This window comes from Felis catus, chromosome A3 (assembly GCF_018350175.1).
Source record: "Felis catus isolate Fca126 chromosome A3, F.catus_Fca126_mat1.0, whole genome shotgun sequence".
Taxonomy (NCBI): domain Eukaryota; kingdom Metazoa; phylum Chordata; class Mammalia; order Carnivora; family Felidae; genus Felis; species Felis catus.
This window is the reverse complement of record NC_058370.1, coordinates 108,317,793-108,337,193: the sequence shown is the minus strand read 5'-3', so window position 1 is coordinate 108,337,193 and position 19,401 is coordinate 108,317,793. Positions and strand designations below refer to the sequence as shown.

General features: G+C 38.5%; 1 protein-coding gene across 4 annotated transcripts in view; it reads right to left on the bottom strand.

Annotated features, from left to right (window-relative positions):
• The window catches only part of MAP4K3 (mitogen-activated protein kinase kinase kinase kinase 3), a 206,172-nt gene that overhangs the window by 1,927 nt on the left and 184,844 nt on the right, over positions 1–19,401 (bottom strand). For 3 of the 4 annotated variants that reach the window (XM_023251934.2, XM_023251935.2, XM_045054659.1), the window contains 7 exons: positions 17,615–17,673; positions 16,510–16,613; positions 11,840–12,011; positions 8,215–8,283; positions 8,038–8,130; positions 2,758–2,828; positions 180–235 (listed from right to left, as the gene is read on the bottom strand). In XM_023251934.2, coding sequence (XP_023107702.1) covers positions 180–235; positions 2,758–2,828; positions 8,038–8,130; positions 8,215–8,283; positions 11,840–12,011; positions 16,510–16,613; positions 17,615–17,673 — 624 coding nt within the window. Of the gene's footprint in view, positions 1–179; positions 236–2,757; positions 2,854–8,037; positions 8,131–8,214; positions 8,284–11,839; positions 12,012–16,509; positions 16,614–17,614; positions 17,674–19,401 lie in introns of all 4 variants that reach the window. The other variant, XR_002741245.2, reaches the window with a different exon arrangement.

Below are 19,401 nucleotides of genomic sequence, written 5' to 3'. Positions count from 1 at the left end.
AGCAGGTACATTCTCAAAGGCTTTACAACTTCCTGACTTGTGGATTCTTTGGTGTGAAAAATACAATGTTGAATATATTACTGTAGAAATTTCAATTCCCTTGAAAATGAAATCAGTTTCATGCTGGATTTTATAAAACACATTTAGTACTATGTTTTTAGTACAACCCCTTTCCATACCTGTCGGATCCAAGCAGCCTAAAAATTCTTGTGTTATCTGAAATTTCTTGTGTTACCTGTTCAATCAAAATATAAATTTAATTTCCAAAGTTAAAGGCACAAAATTTTATATGGGCATTTAATTTATAACTCTATCAAAAAGAAACATAATTCCTAAGATGAAAACAGATCCCTCTATGACTGTTAACTTGTTAAGTCAGCACAGAGATACGTCAATTTGTTAGCCTAGGAAAAACATGGCTAATTTTGAATTAATCCTAAAATAGGAGAATAGGAAAACCATTTACTTATTAAATTACAGACCTTGAGGTTGCTGGAGGGGAGGTGGGCAGGGGGGAGGAGCTAAATGGGTGGTGGATACTAAGACGATGAGTACTGGGTGTTACACGTAAGTGATGAACTGCTAAATTCTATTCCCGAAACTATTATTACACTGTATGTTAGCTAACCGGAAGTTAAATAAAAACATAACAAAACAAAACAAAATTCTAGACCTCAAGGGAAAACTTTAAAAGCAAGCACCCAGTCCATTTATTTAACAAAAACCTTTTGTCAGTTAGGTTAATGCTAACAGCAAGGCCACTGCAGCAACAAACCACTTTGATCGGGCCCTTTTACTTTTAAAAGGCTGCAGTGTGGCATGATGGGACAAACTCAAGACTGGAATTTGAATCCCACTTACTAGCTATGACACTGGGCAAGGTACGTAATTTTGTTGAATATGGTTTTGTCTTCTGCAAAACAGGAGAGAAAATATCTACTCTGCGGTAGTCTTGTGCAGTATTCTTAAAAGTATCAGTGGGTATAATGCCTAGCTATGGGAGTGCTCAACAGAGGATTTTTCTTTCCCATATCCACTGCCCGCCCCCCCCCCCCCCCCAGTCTCTTGAAATAGTGTTTTCTGATGGCATACAGCCTTTAGGAAGTCTTCAGTGTGACCGATTACCAGCTGGAGAGTTAAAGATATGTCTACAGAAGAAAGAAAAACCCACTCCTTTTGCTTATTGAATGCGAAACATTCCAAATTATAATGGCAATAACTTCTCCCCATTGCATTAGTACCTCTACAATTAGTTATTCTGGAAACATCAGGGATTCTCAACTCTTTTGGAACCCAGCACACCTGAAGGATACAACATGCTCACTTCAGTAATCGTGCTCATGACTGATCTTCGACATGTTTTTGGACAAGCAGTACTCAGTAAGGGCTGCTGGCGCACTTTGAAGAAGCCCCTCAGGTGATTTTGGGGGCAACCTTGTCTTTTTGTAAAAACTGTTCTCTTGTATCCTGCCTATGGTGCCTTTCTTTCTCTGCCTAGTGTTTATTAGTTGTTGACTGTTCTTAATTCCCTGTTCAATTTCCACAGATGATTTTAAAACATCTTCCTGAGAAGTGAACCCTCTTGTGGGAATTACTGCTAGGAACATATTAGCCCGAACTGTATTTTCTCTAAGATTTTAAGTAACTTCTGTAACTCAACGTGGGGCTCAAACTTACAGTCCTAAGATCAAAAGTCGAATGCTGTACTGACAGAGCCAGCCAGGCGCTCCTTGGATTTTTATCGAATACTTACTGTAAATCAGGCATTATGCCAATCACATCGCATGCTTCCTTTCCCTTAATCATCCCATGAAGTAATAAGTACGATTGTTATCTCCCATTTGAAAATGAAAAGGAGCTAAGTGACATGCCACGGCTACACGTACTAAACTGCAGGGCGGAGAAACGAACCTGGAGTCGCAACTCGAACTCATGCTGACGGTCGCTCTACTACACTGCCCACTTGGTTAGCAGAAATGCTCTGAGCTCAGAATGACAGACTGGGGCATAAACGAGCTTTCTTGCTTGAGGAGCCGAAGGTTTTTTCGTTTCCCTCTAATGTTCAAGTGAAAGTTATACTGCTGAGACTGATCTGGGGGTACTGGGAGAGTTTCTGGTTTCACTTGCCTATAATATTCTCGGGGCCAAGTACAATGTCTGTAACCCCAGCACTCTCTGGTGGAAATGGTGAGCTGAACTGACTCACAAGACTTGCGAGTTAAATCGTTCCTGGAGTTAAACTTAGGTGGGAAGAAAAAGGGGCAAAGAATCTTATAAATGCCAAGTGAAGGAGGGTAAGAGAAACAGGAGGCAAGGTGGCTGGAGAGGAATGTGGGATCCTTGACTTATAAGCCTGCTCTGGTCATCATTTCTGAAATCCAAAGTAGAAATGGTGCCTCAAGACGGGGACAGCCAGCATCTGCACTCTTGTTCCAAGGGATGGGCTGGGAGAGTTGGGAGAGCTGCGAGGAAATCACTTTTAGCAGTATTAGGAAATTCTTGTCCCAAATATAAGAGTATGTGGTTGCACACAAAATGCGCACTGAAGTCGTTTGGGTGAATGCAGAAAGAGAGGTGGCTGCAGAGCACACGCTATGAACCTCGTCACCAGACTGAATACACTGAACATCAACAGCGAGCATATCAAGTATTCCTCGTATCCATTAGGAACTTTGCAAAGTTAAAGAAAATTGTTTGAAGTAGAATCTGATAGTTTCATGCCTATTTAATGGACATAATTTTTAAAAGACTACTTACCTCATTAGATCTAAAACTTCTACCTTGCATTCCATGTTTCCAGAAAGCTAGCACACTGTCTTGTAGGCAAACTAGCAGGCAAGAACAGCTCAGTTACTGTTAATAGTACAAAAGTTCAGCCGATAAGCATCATTCTGTCCCTCTATCTTGCACAGCAGTACTTCCATTAAGAACTAATGTCACTATTCCATGTTTACATGGCATCTTTACTTTTGAAATTAAAAATATACATATACCAGACAGAACTGATTCATCTTTTGGCAAGAAAAAAGAAGATTCATTGAAAATATTATTTTGTTACAGAAATTTTTTGTTTTGAGAAAATGACATTATAAAATGTTTCAAACATACCGAAAAACATGAGAAGAGCACAGAAACATATGTATCTACCATTCAACTCTCAAATCCTGACATTTTGCCATTATATGCCTTTCGTTTAGAATACAAGCAAATTCAGCCAGCACCTGAGTACAGCCCGAGCAGCTGGCCCCGTCCATTCCAGGCCTTCCTTTCTCCCTGACATATCCGCTATTATAAATTTGATGCTTGTCATTCTCATGCATGTTTTTACTATTACTACACAATATCAAACTTTGTATCAAATGTTTCCGACTTTCATACATGGGGTATGGTGAACATTTGAACTGTTTCTAGGTTTTTGATCTGTAATAAACATTCTGTACCTCTTCTTTAAAACATGTGCAAATTTTTCTAATTCTAGAAACAGAATTAATGGGACACAGGCATACTTTTAAAAATTTTAGTTTTGCTTTTAATATTTGCATATTTAATACATATTTTTGTGTGTATTCAGTGAGGAAGACATCTAATTTTATTTCCTACAGATAAGCAATTGCATCAGCATCATCTGCTGAACAGTCCACCATTTTCCATTGACAAATTTATGCTATAAATTTCCATTTACATGTAGGTCCACTTCTGAGCCTTCTCTTCTGGTGCCACTCTTCTACTTTTTTATCCGTCTGATCCCACACTGTCTTAATCACTATAGCTTTATAAAAGTTCCAATACTGAGTGGGGCAAGTATTCATCCAAATTTATTTTACTGTTCTTGGCCTTTGACTCTTTCACATGAATTTTTATTTTTTTTCCTTTTTTTTTTTTTTTAAAGAAATTTATTCTTAAGTTAGTTAACATACAGTATAGTCTTAGCTTTAGGAATAGATTCCAGTGATTCATCACTTACATACAACATCCAGTGTTCAGCCCAACAAGCACCCTCCTTAATGCCCATCAACCATGAGTTTGTTCTCTGTATTTAAGAGTCTCTTATGGTTGGCCTCCCTTTCTATTTATATCTTTCCTTCCCCTATGATCATCTGTTATGTTTCTCAAATTCCACATTATCAGTGAAATCATGAGATCTTTCTCTTACTGACTTAGTTTGGTTAGCATAATACCCTCTAGTTCCATCCACATTGTTGCAAATGCCAAGATTTCATTCTTTTCCATCGCTGAGTAGTATTCCATTGTGTATGTATGTATGTGTGTGTGTGTATGTATATATATACACATATATACATACACACACATACACACCCCACATCTTCTTAATCTATTCATCAGTTGAAGCACATTTGGGCTCTTTCCTTAATTTGGCTATTGTTGATAGCACTGTTACAAACACTGGGGTGCACATGTCCCTTTGAATCAGCTCTCCTGTATCCTTTGGATAAATTCCTAGTAGTCCAATTGCTGGGCCGTAGGGCAGTTCTATTTTTAATTTTTGGAGGAACCTCCACACTGTTTTCCAGAGTGGATACACCAGTTTGCATTCCCACCAACACAGCAAGAGGGTTCCCCTTTCTCCATATCCTCGCCAACACCTGATGTTTCCTGAGTTGTTAGTTTTAGTCACTCAGACCGGTGTGAGGTGGTATCTCATTGTGGTTTTGATTTATATTTCCCTGATGATGAGTGATATTGAGCATCTTTTCATATGTCTGTTTGCCAAATGGATGTCTTCTTTGGAAAAGTGTCAATTCATGTCTTCTGCCTATTTCTTCACATCTGGATTGTTTTTCGGGTGCTGAGTTTGGTAAGTTCTTTAAAGATTTTTTATACTAATCCTTTATCTGATATGTCATTTGCAAATACCTTCTCCCATTCCGTTGGTTGCCTTTTAGTTTTGTTGATTGTTTCCTTTGCTGTGCAGAAGCTCTTTATCTTGATGAGGTTACAATAGTTCACTTTTGCCTTCAGAGACATGTCAAGTAGGAAGTTGCTGTGGCTGAGGTCAAAGAGGTTGCTGCCTGTTTTCTCCTGTAGGATTTTGATGGTTTCCAGTCTCACATTTAGGTCTTTCATCCATTTTGAATTTATTTTTGTGTGTCACATGAATTTTTAGATCAGCTTATCATGTGGCACAAATCACTTTACTGGGATTAAAAAAAAAAGTTTTTTAATGTCTATTTATTTCTGAGAGAGAGACACAGAGTAACCAGGAGAGGAGCAGAGAGAGAGGGAGACACAGAATCCGAAGCAGGCTCCAGGCTCCAAGCTGTCAGCACAGAGCCAGACGCAGGCTCGAACTCAGGGACCGCGAAATCATGACCTGAGCCAAAGCCAGATGCTTAGCCAACTGAGCCACCCAGGCGCCCCGGGATTTTTATTTAAACGAACCAAATTTGTGGCTTAACTTATAAAGAACTGACACCTTTCTCATATTCACAGACACAGTATAGTTCTTCATTTGTTCAAATCTTTTATGCTTTCAAACAATAACTTGGAATTTCCTAGATAATGGTCTTAAACATATTTTGATTTCATTTATTTCCAAATTTCTTATTTTATTGCCATCGTCAGTGAGATCTTTTTTCTATTAATTTCATAATTACTGGCATATCAAAAAGCTATTTATTGGTGTAAGTCATATCTAGCAACTCTGAATTCTCTAATTCCAGCAGTTTACTCAGAGAGCTATACAGTCCATATAATCACATCATCAGCAAAAAAGGATCTTTTACTTTCTTCTAATCCTCATAGTTTCCTTGTCTAGTAAGACAATGTCAAATGTGATGATAGCACATATTCTTATCTTGTTCTCAACTTTAATGGCAGAATCTGACCATGAAACATGAATATTTTTTTATTATTTTTTAAGTATATTTTTTAAAAGTTTATTTACTTGAGAGAGTATGCACGTGTGCATGAGGGAGAAGCAGAAAGGGAGAGAGAGAATCCCAAGAAGGATCCCAAGGCGGCTCCACACTGTCAGCACAGAGCAAGACTTGGAGCTCGATCCCATGAACCATGAGATCTTGACCTGAGCCAAAATCAAGGGTCAGATGCCCAACCAACCTAACCACCCAGGAGCCCCAAACATGAATATTTTTAATAGGCTTTCCTAGATGAAGAACATTTCCTTTTATTGCTAAGTTGCTGAGAAGTTTTTTCTTAAATCATGAATGATCTGGATTTTACTCAATGCTTTTTTGTGCATCTACTGAAAGTTATGTGACTTTTTGCTTTCAATATTTAATGTGCTATAATATATATTTCATAAACAAGTTTTCTGATGCTGAACCATCTTTACTTTCCTGAAATAAACTCTATTGTACTTGATGGTGTGGAGTTCTATTTACTATTTTGTTTCAGATTTGTTCAAATTCTGCTTTCATGAGAATGGATTCTTTTGTTTTCTATACTAACCTTGCTTGATTTTAGTATCAGTTTAAACACTGATTTGTTCAGCATTCCTTCTTTGTCAGTAATCTGAAATAGTCTGTACAGGATAGGGATTATCTCTTTTTAAGGGTGGATAACAGTCTCCTATAAGGATGTCAGGCTTTATGTGGGGAGAGTCTTTACTAGGCACCTCAAGCAAGGAGCCAGGCTCTGGCTCCCACTTCCTACAGGATACTTTTAGTCTTCTTTATCAGAAGGAGCACAGCAGGCCTACATATTGCTTTGAGTTTCTGTTCTTTATTTATCTTATTCTTTGGCTTTGGCGATGAGTTTTTAAGCACAGATTCCATTTTATTTATTTTTATTTATATATATTAAAAATTTTTTTTTAACTTTTTTTATTTTTGAGAGACAGAGAGAGACAGAGCAGGAGCAGGGGAGGGGCAGACACGGGAGAGAGGGAGACACAGAATCAGAAGCAGGTTCCAGGCTCTGAGCTGTCAGCACAGAGCCTGATGTGGGGGCTTGAAGCCACAAACCGTGAGATCATGACCTGAGCCAAAGTCAGACGCTTAACCGACTGAGCCACCCAGGCGTCCCGCACAGATTCCATTTTAAAATCGTGAAGAGATTTCTCTCATTTTATTATCAGCATTTGCTTGCTGGAAGAAGGGCACTCTACTTGGAGGAGACAGTAAAAGTAGAACCAGGAATACAACAAATGAACTATCTGTCCTTGGCCCTACCTCTTTATATATGTGCAAATATCTTTCATTGATAATGAAGAGCAAAAAAATTGTGCCTAGTTAAATACTGAATTAGCTCTCATTCATATTCCCAGCACCATCTGTGATCCTTTTTACCTCATTTTTCTGGAATGTAATCATTTTAATATTTACTTACTTATTTAATTTAATAGATAAATTTATTACTTAATAATAATAAATAAGAGAAACAGAGAAGAGCAGAGAGAGAGAAAGAGAAACAGAGAGAAAAGAGCAGAGAGAGAGGGAAGAAGAGAATCCCAAACAGACTCCATGCCCAGTGCAGAGCCCAACACAGGGCTGGATCTCATGATCATGAAATCATGACCTGGGCCAAAATCAAGAGTCAGATAACTGACTAAGTCACCCACATGCCCCTGGAATGTAATAATTTTAGAATACTGAATATATACGAAATCCTTTTTCAGAAAACACCGTAGTCCAGCAAAATGTGAGAATGAGATAATGGAATCTCCTTCTTGCCATTTACACATTTTGCTCTGGTCAGCAGATACAACAGCAGAAGTACAACAGAGTACGCTAAGTACTAAATTTTAAAGTACTTATAGGGAAACTCCACAGAAGTTTGGAGGAAATGGAAATTCCTGTGTTATGAAAAATGGTATTTATTTCTTTTGAAATGTCAAATCTGTAAGGAGGACAACATTATTTCTAGATGTCAGTTATTAAACTATTTTAGAGAATGTATAAAAGTGAAGACTGATGTTGACTTCATATTCATTGTACCCTGTATTGTAAAAAAATGTATTCTTAGTAATATACTTCTATAATCTCAGATAATTATCAGGTAAGATATTTTAAGCAGCTCTTACTGCAATCAAACCAGAAATACAAAACTTGCACTTACCTATTGATTCAATCTGGAAATCAAAGGTGAGCTCAGATGATAATTTTCTGCTAGATTTTAATCTTCCTTGGAGATTTACTATTTTTATACAACCTAGAGACGGGGAGGGGGAGAGTCACTCAGAAACTAAGATAAAAGGAAGGTGTTAAAATAAGATGTTCATAAATAAAAACTTACAATCCAAGCATACAAGAATGGTATCTCTCTCCAATTGGGTTACGTGAGTAACACTTGTCTGTGGGCTATCTGTAACACAAACAAACTCAATAAACTGACACAAAAAAAGTAATTTTGAAAGCACAGAGACCTAAAAACAAGAATTCTGAACATCACTGAATCTGAAACAGACATAAATTTTTAGCTATACATATGTACTGGCTGAGCCAGGCTGCTTGGGTCTAAACTCTGATGCAAGTGCTGAAGTAAGTCAGGGCTCACTGGAACGCTAACTATTGTCATTACTGCTGGTGATGTCATTATTTTCACTCATATGTGAAATCAGGAGTATAATCCTCTATATTATAGTTATGACTGATTTCTGCTTTTAAACTCAGAAAGCCAGGGACTGCTTTGTATATCACATGGTAGTGTCCAGCACCACATGCAATAATTATTTACTGAGTGAATGAATCAGAAGGACAAACAAATCACTTCAAGTACCAATGAGTTAAAAGAAATACTGAAGTATTTTGAGAAGTATGAAATATTATCAAAATGCAAACAGGCATCATTTTTTTTATTAAGATTTATCAAAGTTCTTATAAACTGGGAATTTTTTTGTAATTGTTTTTTAATGTTTGTTTACTTTTGAGAGAGAGAGAGAGAGAGCGAGAGCGTGCGTATGCGCACGGGTGAGGGGCAGAGAGAGGGAGACACAGAATGTGAAGCAGGCTCCAGGTTCTGAGCTGTCAGCACAGAGCCCGGTGCAGGGTGCGAACTCACACATCGCAAGATTATGACCTGAGCCAAATTTGGATGCTCAACTGACTGAGCCATGTGGGTGCCCCGAGAATGCTTTTGAAAAAGATATTATATTTATTTATCAATAAATAAATATATACATATATACATATATATTTGTATACACACACATATATATGATATAGATCTGTATCTGTATCTATATAGAAAGCACAAGTGGAGGAGGGGTAGAGAGAAGGAGAGACAAGAATCCCAAGCAGGCTCCATGACATCAGCGCAGAGACCAATGTGGGGTCCAAACCCATGAACTGCGAGATCCTGACCTGAGCCGAAATCAAGAGTTGGACGCTAACCAGGCACCCCCAAACTGAGAATGTTTAAATGATTTTCCACGAAGTGAAAAGTAGGCTACCCCAAACTTTGTACGAACATCAAAACTGAAACTGCTGATCTACAGGCCTTTGTTTCTGGCCTTACGTGTCCTTGAGAGTGGGTCTGATGACCTACAGTTACTGTTTTCTACTTCCTATAGTATTAGTCTTAGGACATCCAAGGCCTGCCGTTAGACCTTCAAATGTATTTTAGACCTGGTACGTCTGTAACCAACCAGAGCTGAAAGGACACGGAACAGGCCACCTGGAAATCAGATCTTTGTAGCTCTTACATACGTGGGTGAAAATTAACAATCTGAACATATCTATACAATCGACTTCAGTTCAGGAAGCCAGGCTAGCATACCAGAGAGAAAGTCAGGAAAATAAGGTTTTACCAACTGCTTGTATCAATTAGTTACCAAACACTAGAATCACCCGGAGATCTTTACAAAATACTGATGCCTAGCTGCCACGTCTAGATATTCTTATTTAATTGGCAGCGTATGTGACTTGAGGTATCAGGAGTTTTAAAACTTCCCAGGTGGGCTGTACAGTGCAATGCAGTTTAGGAAACCAATGACTCAGAATTTCATATGATGCAAAACTCTAACCATACTTTCTCTCATTCAATTTTTACCTTAGCATCTCAAAACCAGAGATGAACTGTAGTTATCATACTTAGTTTCTATTGTTGGGATGAGCACTGGGTGTTATAGGTAAGCGATGAACCACGGGAATCTACCCCAGAGACCAAGAGCACACATTACACACTGTTATGTTTGCCAATTTGACAATAAATTATATTAAAAAATAAAAATGGAAATCTAATGTTAATTCACAAAAAAAACTTCCAAAAAACAAAAAAATCCAACTCCTAATAAAGTGATTTCATTACAGTAAGAGAATGAAATCAGAAGCTCCTTAGAATGAAGCTGTACAAAATTCTTCTGTGCAGAAATCAGGCCCTTCATTCAACAATTAGTAGAAAAGGATTTAAAATTAAAATGCTTGGGGGAAATAAGGTATTAACTGAAATCCACTAACAATAAAATATCAATCACCCAACAATGCCTTCCTATTAAGCAGGGAGGAAGAGATCAGGAAAGCAGGAGTGCACCCGCTGTCTGAAAGGGTAGATAGGTGTCTAAGAGAGAATGCAGAACAGAGAATTCGAGGGAGCCAAGGAAGCCACATCACGTTGTCAAGGGCCAGCCATGTTTTCCTTCAACAATGTGTCCTTAAAGGAAAGCTGTTTCAAGTTTCCTGGGCTTCAGGAAGTCATGTAATTGTCTCTAGGTTTTTGTGAATGTGTTTGCGATGACTTTTTTTCAGTGTCAAAGACCCACAACTCTAAGTTTTTTCCTTTTGTGAACACTCTTTTAGGCTTCCAACAAACTCCTGACTAATCAATATTTATCAGCCAATTGTCTTCTTAATATTTCCCTAAGAACCCAAAGACCCTGACAAAAGGCCTCTGCAAGACCTTTAAAAATTGCCTTCTTGGGGTGCCTGGGTGCCTCAGTTGGTTAAGCGTCCGACTTCGGCTCAGGTCATGATCTCATGGTTCATGAGTTTGAGCCCCATGTCTGTCTGGCTCTGTGCTGACGGCTCAGAGCCTGGAGCCTGCTTCAGACTCTGTGTCTCCTCTCTCTGCCTCCTCCTCCTCCCCTCTCCTCCCCTCCCCCCCTCATGCGCTCGCTCTCTCTGTCTCTCAAAAATAAATAAAACATTAAAAAAATAATGAAATTGCCTTCTTAAATGGCCACTGTCTATTTTACAGCAAAACATTGTGCAGTGTTATTTTTAAAGGGGAAAAAAATCAAAAGGAGCTCCATAATAAACACAGTGCTTTAAAAATCAGGAAAAAAAAGACCATTCAGGTCACTTTTTTTAAAGTGTAAAAAGTTGAATCAGATTTATTTACCACGAAACACAAGTTTTACTGATATGTACTGACTACACCAACAAGATTGGAGGTTTCAAACTAATCAAATTTCTGTAAAAAGATAATTAATTGGAAATAATATTTCCCAAGATACTAGTATGAAGAAAGGATCTGCTACGCCACTGGGCAACGCAGATCAAAATTTAAGAAAACAAATTGTACAAAAGAATGATTTTCAAGCACCCTCAAATATTTTTGTTTAGCTATATTTATATCTTAATTACGAATCATTAAAAAATTCATTAAAGTGATTGCATAGTACCTGTGTCTCAATTACCAGAATATGATGGAAAATAGACTCAATGCAGTTTTTGCTTTTATTTAGATCACCTTTCCTCAGCCTGAGGCCTGTGTATGTGCAGTTGACAGGGCGGTGCCTGTGTCAGCATCACCGGCATCAGCCGGGAGCACACAGAAGAGCAACTTCTCAGGCCTTGCTCCAGATCTACCAGATGAACTCTGGCAGTGGGGGCCAGCAGGCCCCCGGGGGATTCTGATCCATACTCCTGTTTGGGAACCACTGATATGTATTGGCCTTAATAACTCAGTAAAAGTCACAAACCTGACTCTGTAAACCACGAAGAGGTAGAATTTGGGTTGACAGTTTCAAATCGAACCACCTGGTTGAAGTCTCTCCCTCTGCTGACGCCAACACAGACGAGAGGGTACTCCTGTTCGGGAACTACCAGCATTTCGAACACTCGAAGCGGACAAGGTATAGGAAAATCTATGTGCTAGACACAGAAACAAAAGGACATTAAACAAAGGAAAACGGAAGCCAAATAGTGTCACGAGAGCACTAAGAATTTTTACTTCTACAAACACATGGAAAATAACTCTCTACTATTAGGACTGCTTCTTGTCACAGAAACTCTGGGTATGTAGAAAAACACAAATTATAAAGTATTTGATTTGAGGTTTAACACTGTAAAATGTTGTTAAGTTAAAAATCACACAATTTTTAGACATTAGGGCTAGAAGGGAACTTATAAATCACCTGTCCAACCCAGGTGGCAACTGAGATCCAGAAATCTGGGGACTGGCCCAGGGTCCCCCAGACTTTGTTGCAAAGTCTCCTGTCTCCCCATTGGATGCTGCTTCAGTTATATTTCCCTGCTTTCTTATCCAACTGAGCAAACACGGATGAGAGCACAGACATGCTAATTAGCAAGAAACACTCCTAAGTGTGGACAGTAAAAAAAAAACAACCCATAAATAAGAGAAATTTAGCTTCTTGGTGCAAGTGATGCTATTCATTAACTCACTTATGATGCAACCAATTTTACTTTTACATAATTTCAAAATTATTCTTACATTGCAACCACGAGACTAAATAAATTCGTATTTTGTAAGTTTGGGAAAATAGATGGAGAACATTAACATCCTCAGTAATCAGGAAATTACACCACGAGGTAAGATCCATATCCCCCTGACTAAAATGAAACAAGTGACAGTAACAAGTATTACCAGGAGGAGCGGACGAGTGCTCACCAAGTGATGGGAGCATAAGCAGGGAAGGCCATGCTGGCTGACTACATTATCTGTGAGTGTCAGGGCCCTGCAATACTCTTATCCTTTCTAGAGAATATGAGCACACACAGGCACAGGAAACATGATGCAAACATGTTCACAGCAATATTGTTCAAATAACAAAAAACTGGAAGTAACTCAAATACCCATCAACAATAGCTAAAGTTATGGCCTATTCACACAATGGGAAATCACAGAGCAATGAAAATGAACAAACTAGAACCATATCCAACAACTACACAAATCTGATGCTGCACCAAAGCCAGACACAAACGAATACATACTTTATGACTCCACTTACATACTGGGGAAGAATCAGGTAAAATTAATTCTAATTTTAGGGGCTTAGGGGTGTACATTTATACAGTGAAAATGGAAAATAAGGGAGCTGACTGCTAGTGGATGGGGTGCCATGGGGAGTTCAGAGGTGCTGATGATATTCCTCAGAATAGAAAAGGTTGTTTTTCAAAAAATATGGGTCTTATCCATACGGTAGTAAGTCCACTCTTAGTATGTTTTAGATTTTGTTGCTCTCATGAATGGGCTGTAATTTCATTTAATTTCCCCCAAGGTTAGTATTGGTAGTATTTAACAAAGCTACTGAATTTGATTTATTTTTTAATCTGGCAACATGTAAATTCTGAAGAAAATAAATTCTGGAGAAAAACAGGTGAAACAGGTCCACCATAACTATTATTCTTAAAAGTGTCAGAAAATACACACACACACACAAGTGTCAGAAAACACAATGTGGTCCTTGTGGCTAGAAGGTGAAGCTCTATGTGCACCTGTTGTTCCCATATTCCTTCCTTCCCTGTGACTGCCAGAGTGCCTCCATCCCATGGGTACAGACACTTCTTCATCAACACTCCCCAAACCCCCTCTCTTTAGAAGCTTTCCCCTTACCTGGGGAGAGGCTTTGGATAAAATCTGTCATATATATATATATATATATATGTATATATATATATTTAACGTTTATTTATTATTTTTGAGACAGGGAGAGACAGCATGAACGGGGGAGGGTCAGAGAGAGGGAGACACAGAATCCGAAACAGGTTCCAGGTTCTGAGCTGTCAGCACAGAGCCTGACACGGGGCTCAAACTCACAGACCGTGAGATCATGACCTGAGCTGAAGTCGGATGCTTAACCGACTGAGCCACCCAGGCGCCCCTAAATCTGTCATATTTTTAATAAGGTAAAACATTTAAAATAATTCTTTGAAATGTGGTAAGAGCAGTACAGTAAAAAATAGTGCTTCTTTGTGTGTGTGTGTGTGTGTGTGTGTGTGTGTGTCAGCAAATAAGAAAACCAAGAGATTCTGAATATTTCTATTTAGTTTCTAATAATCACGTGTTAAGTCATTAACAGAAGAGGACTCCCGTCTAAAAGCTTTACATCCAGTTGCTGTTGGTGATGGTCCTTGAGGGCAGTGACCATATCTTACTCATTTCTGTCTCCTTAAACAGCACTGTGCCTGGTTGGTAGTAAGTACATAATTGTTTGCTGGGGAGGTCTTTAACTTACAACTTTTATGATGAAAATGTAGTCTAATAAATCAAAAACTGTCAAAAATGTCATGAAGAGGAGGATAAAGGATAAAAGTGTTTTTGAGCACATCTTGTAAGAGTGTAGAAAAGCAACATCATAAATACTAACCACAACAATGTCAAATACAGAAACAAAATATCCACAGGGTCTTGGAGCAGAGAGGCAGGGGAAGGAGAGCTGGGTTAAGATTCAGGGAGGAGAGTAAGAGCCTACAGAGAGCTCAGGGAGCTTAAGGGGAAAGTGGGAAGGGCGTGAAGTCTTGAGGGAGACTATACTGTAAGTCTAGTATCTTTGAACTCTGGCAACAGGCCTCATTAGCCAGGGCCAGGCTCCTTGGGACTATCCACTTGGAAGAGAGAAAATGTGGACGGGTAATTTTTAAGCTTCCCATGTCTTATACATTCTCTCCTGCATGCTCTTCATACCTAAAATTCCTTTAACAGAGAAAAGACTCTTTGTTGTGTATTAGGGTAAGTGGTATAACATATCAAATTACACAAAAAATTCATTCATCCTATGGTTTAATCAGATTAACTGATGATATGAACACTGATATGATGAAACTATTTTTCATTCTACCAGAGGTTAAGAATGAAAGGAATAGGGAACATGTACCTAAAATACACCTAAAAGGGGAAAGGAAGGGGTAGGGAAGGGGAGGGCTGCTGAAAAATCAAACCATGTACACTTTACTCCTCCATTTATGATAAGGTGTATTTTTGTGAAATGGGCAAGAACAAAGAGGAGCTGAGGACATAGCAATTTTTGCCATAAATGGGCTGATTCAGAAGCTCTGCTTTAGACAGTTCTTAAGGCTATTTATTTTTCCCCTGCAGCTCCTGGTTTAAAGAATTTTTGTTTCAGTGATTTGTGGCAATACCACCTCAATGGATCCAAAATTCTTGAAACTATTTTTTCATTTCTTTAGCCCTAGTTAATTTTGAGGTTAACAAATAGTGATATGAAATTAAAAATAGATTCCTCAGTCACTTATAAAATTTAAATAAAAGGAAGCCTTTATTATGCTGTATTATAAAATTTACGAAGAATCCACTCCAATTATATTCTGATCCCAATTTCCTTTTTTTTCCAAATTTTTTAATGTTTATTTTTGAGAGAGAGAGTGAGAGAAACAGTGAGCATGTGAGCAGAGTTGGGCAGAAAGACAGAGGGAGACACAGAATCCGAAGCAGGCTCCAGGGTCTGAGATGTCAGCATAGAGCCCAACGTGGGGCCTGAACTTGCGAACCGTGAGATCATGACCTGAGCCGAAGTTGGACGCTTAACCGACTGAGCCACCCAGGCGCCCCTCCTGACCCCAGTGTCTATGGAGAGCTCAAATGCTCAAAAAACTAAGACTACTTAATTTACATAAAATAGCAAAGGAAACAGCTTTAAAAAATTCCTTTGGCAGTCCCTTGGTGCGAGTGAACCTGTACTTCACACATTTTGAGTTAGTTTTTCCTCCAATTTAAAGTCACTGCTGAGTAATATTAGATATTTTAAAGAATGTTCATTAATTGCAGATTCTAGAGAAACTCAGTCACCAAAAAACCATTCATGGGAAAGCCTGGGCAAATCAAAATCAGCAGGCAGGCATGTAACTCAGATCAAGAACTTCCTTCTCAGTATGGTTACCCCTTGTCCTCTTGGGCCAAACGCCAACCTGTAGGTTATTTTCCTGCTGTGATGGAGCCGGTCAACCAGAGGGTATACTGGAACAGCATTTCACTGCTTTTTAACACCTCCGGTTCTGGATATCCGACTGTGTATGTGAGACCCTGTTTCCAGCTCCTACTGTCATTTCCCTGAACCATCCCTCTAGTCTCTTCTGAAACTTGTATCAGGCCAACTCATTTCCTTACGATCTTATGGAGAAAGTGCACAAGATGTGGCCTGACGGGACTCTCAGGTCTCACTATTTTTCGTGACTGACACTGGAAGTGGAGATGTAACACCCAGGCAGGAGATTAACACACACACGCAGACTTTCACCACCCTGCCACATAATCCAAAATCATGACATTAACTTGAGAATTAATGGGAAAAAATGTTGTTGGGTTTTTTAAGGAAAAAAACAGGAACAGGAAAATTGATTTCATTTATAAGCTTTTATACTAAGAATGACTTAGATTGCTTTTCGTGCTTACCTTAATTAACATAAATTTCTGCATTGGTTCAACCCATTCTAATAGAACAATGCTAGTCTGAAGCGCCCCACATAGGTACTTATGGCCTGTGTAAGGATTTCGCACTGTCAAGGCAAAAAAGTGTATGTAAGTCCTCTTATGATACAAAATCCTTATGATAGTAGTTGCAAGCTCTGAGAACAAACAAAAGCTGGCTGCTAGGTCAATTTCTTAATTAGACTAGAGGGTGAAAAAACTTTAAGGTAACAGCAGGAAACTCCTTCATCACTTGCAGGATTTCTGTCTAATGCACAAACGAAACTGGTGGTTGTTTTGGGGTCTGGGTGGGAAGAAAGATTTTGCACCTCATGGGAGCAGGGAGATTAGGTGAGGCAGCAGGACCCTAAAGGAAGGGTCCTAAGAAGATTTGGGGGGGAAGGGCTACAGCACACTTAGGGACAGGTGATTAAGGATGCTTTTGGTAGTAATGTTCAGAGGCAGTAATGCTTTGGTTGCAACAGCATGAAGACGTTAATGAAATCTCAAAATACAGGTTTACAAATAATAAAACAAAGCCTCAGAGTTTCTGAAGGGAAGAGATTTTAAGGGAAAAGACTTTTTTGGTTTTGCTTGATGCAAATAAAATAGCTGGTTGTTATGGGGGTGGGGAGGGATTCGGGGTCGTGTGTGTGAACAGAGAGACTATAACCTTCACACCACAGGCATAAGGTTTCACACATTAAAGGCATGAAAATATATGCTGAATGAATAAATGCAGTCTCATAAGCCATTACCAAGCAGCATGTGAATGACAAGTAACAGGCCCCTTGGAGAACAGGGTGTGATAAAGTGCTGTAATAAAGTCATCCTACTTTCTCCATTTATCCAGTCAATAAATAATTTGCAAAACAACTGTTATGTACAAGGTACTATATTATAGGGTTAGTCTACATGGAGACTGGATGGCCAACACATTTGTTTTACCCAAGGGGTAAAAATAAACTATCACTGGCAGAATAAGCTGGAGAAGTACTGTTTCATACTAGATTTAAAAATGAGCCTCACAGTGTTTTCTCATTCGCTCCGCAAAGCAGGAGAGCTACGTGCTATGGAACAGTTTACTTACCAACACAACATTTCTGACACCACTTGGTTTCAGGGATTTTTGCTGATACAGCAAATTTCCTAAATGTAAATGAAAATGAATATATAAGACATGTAGGTAAAGTTAGTATACGATAATGGTATCATTACAGATGAATGGAGAATAAAAACTGGTGCTGACATTAATAGGTAATCTATTAAAAATAATATATTTGATCTGTTTCTCATCCCTCTTCCAATCAATTCCAAATAGATTAAGGATTTATTAAAGTATGAAAAACAAGACTATAGAATATTTAGATTTAGAAGAATAGAAACATGGGATTTCCTTAAAAAATACAAAAAGAAACAAACTATACAGGAAAATAATTAATAAACTTCTGTTTTTAATGTTTATTTATTGAGAGAGAAAGAGTGTGAGCCGGGGAAGGACAGAGAGAGAGAGGGGGACAGAGGATCCAAAGCTGGGTCTGTGGTGACAGCAGCTTCACCTGAAGCAGCCCAATGCAGGGCTTGAGTTCACTAATCATGAGATCATGACCTGAGCTGAAGCCGGACACATAACCAACTGAGCCACCCAGGCACCCCAATATTAATAAACGTAACTGATACTTTTTTTACTTAGGGATCCCTACCACTTCAAACTACAGGTGGCAATTTGTTGAATGAATCTGAATATATTAACAACTTTGGTTTACCAAAAGATAACACTAAAAAGGTAAAAAGATATGCCATAAACTGGGGGGAAAGATATTTTTTAGCACCTATAATAAATTTAAGCTATGTAAAACATTGTCTTATCACTAAAACAATTTATAAGAACTTTTTTTAGACATTTTTATTTCTCTGCTCAGGAAGAATGAGATATAGATTTTCTGTTAAGGTCCTTTACGGGTTCTGCAAACAGGTGATTCAAACTTAATATGTAAAAATCCATTTAAAATTGTTTTTTAAACTACAATTAAAAAAAATACCCATGAACTCAAATGGCTTTATAGTGAAAATTAATATAACAGACTGCTAATGTACCAAGTTTTGCTAGCCTCAAATTATACTTCTCCATTTCTGTACACATAAACTTCTTTTACATGTGTAAACACGCCACATATTAGAGGCCATTGCTCTGCACATCTTTTAAAAAAAACAAAACAGAGTTGCCCTTTGCTGGTAACAGAATTGTAGAGCACGTATGTGATGCGCAATGCCATTCCAAACAAGCTCAGAATAATCTTATTTTTTTTTAAATGTTTATTTTTACTTGTTTTGAGAGAGAAGGGCAGACAAAGAGGGAGAGAGAGAATGCCAAGGAGGCTCTGCGTTGTTAGCACGAAGCCTGATGTGGGGCTCAATCTCACAAACCGTGAGATCATGAGCTGAGCAGAAATCAATTTGGATGCTTAACCAACTGAGCCACCCAGGCACCCCAAGCTCAGAATAATCTTGATGTATGTTCCTATCACTGTACAACTGGCAGCTGAGTAATAGTCATATAATGCTGAGGTATTGTAATTTTAGCTTTTAATATGTTTTATATGCCGGTATTTATAAAAATCTATAATAACTATTGCTAACATTTACTGAGATCTTATTGTTTACCATGAATTTCACATGTTCTGTCAGTCCCTCTGATAATGCCATGAGATAGGTCACAGCACAGAAATCTGAAGGTTAGGGGGTGTGCTCAGCACGGAGCCCACTTAGAAGATTTTCTCCCTCCTCCCCACCCACCGCTTGTGTGTTCTGTCTCTCTAAAAAAAGAAAAGAAGAGAAGAGAAGAGAAGAGAAGAGAAGAGAAGAGAAGAGAAAAAA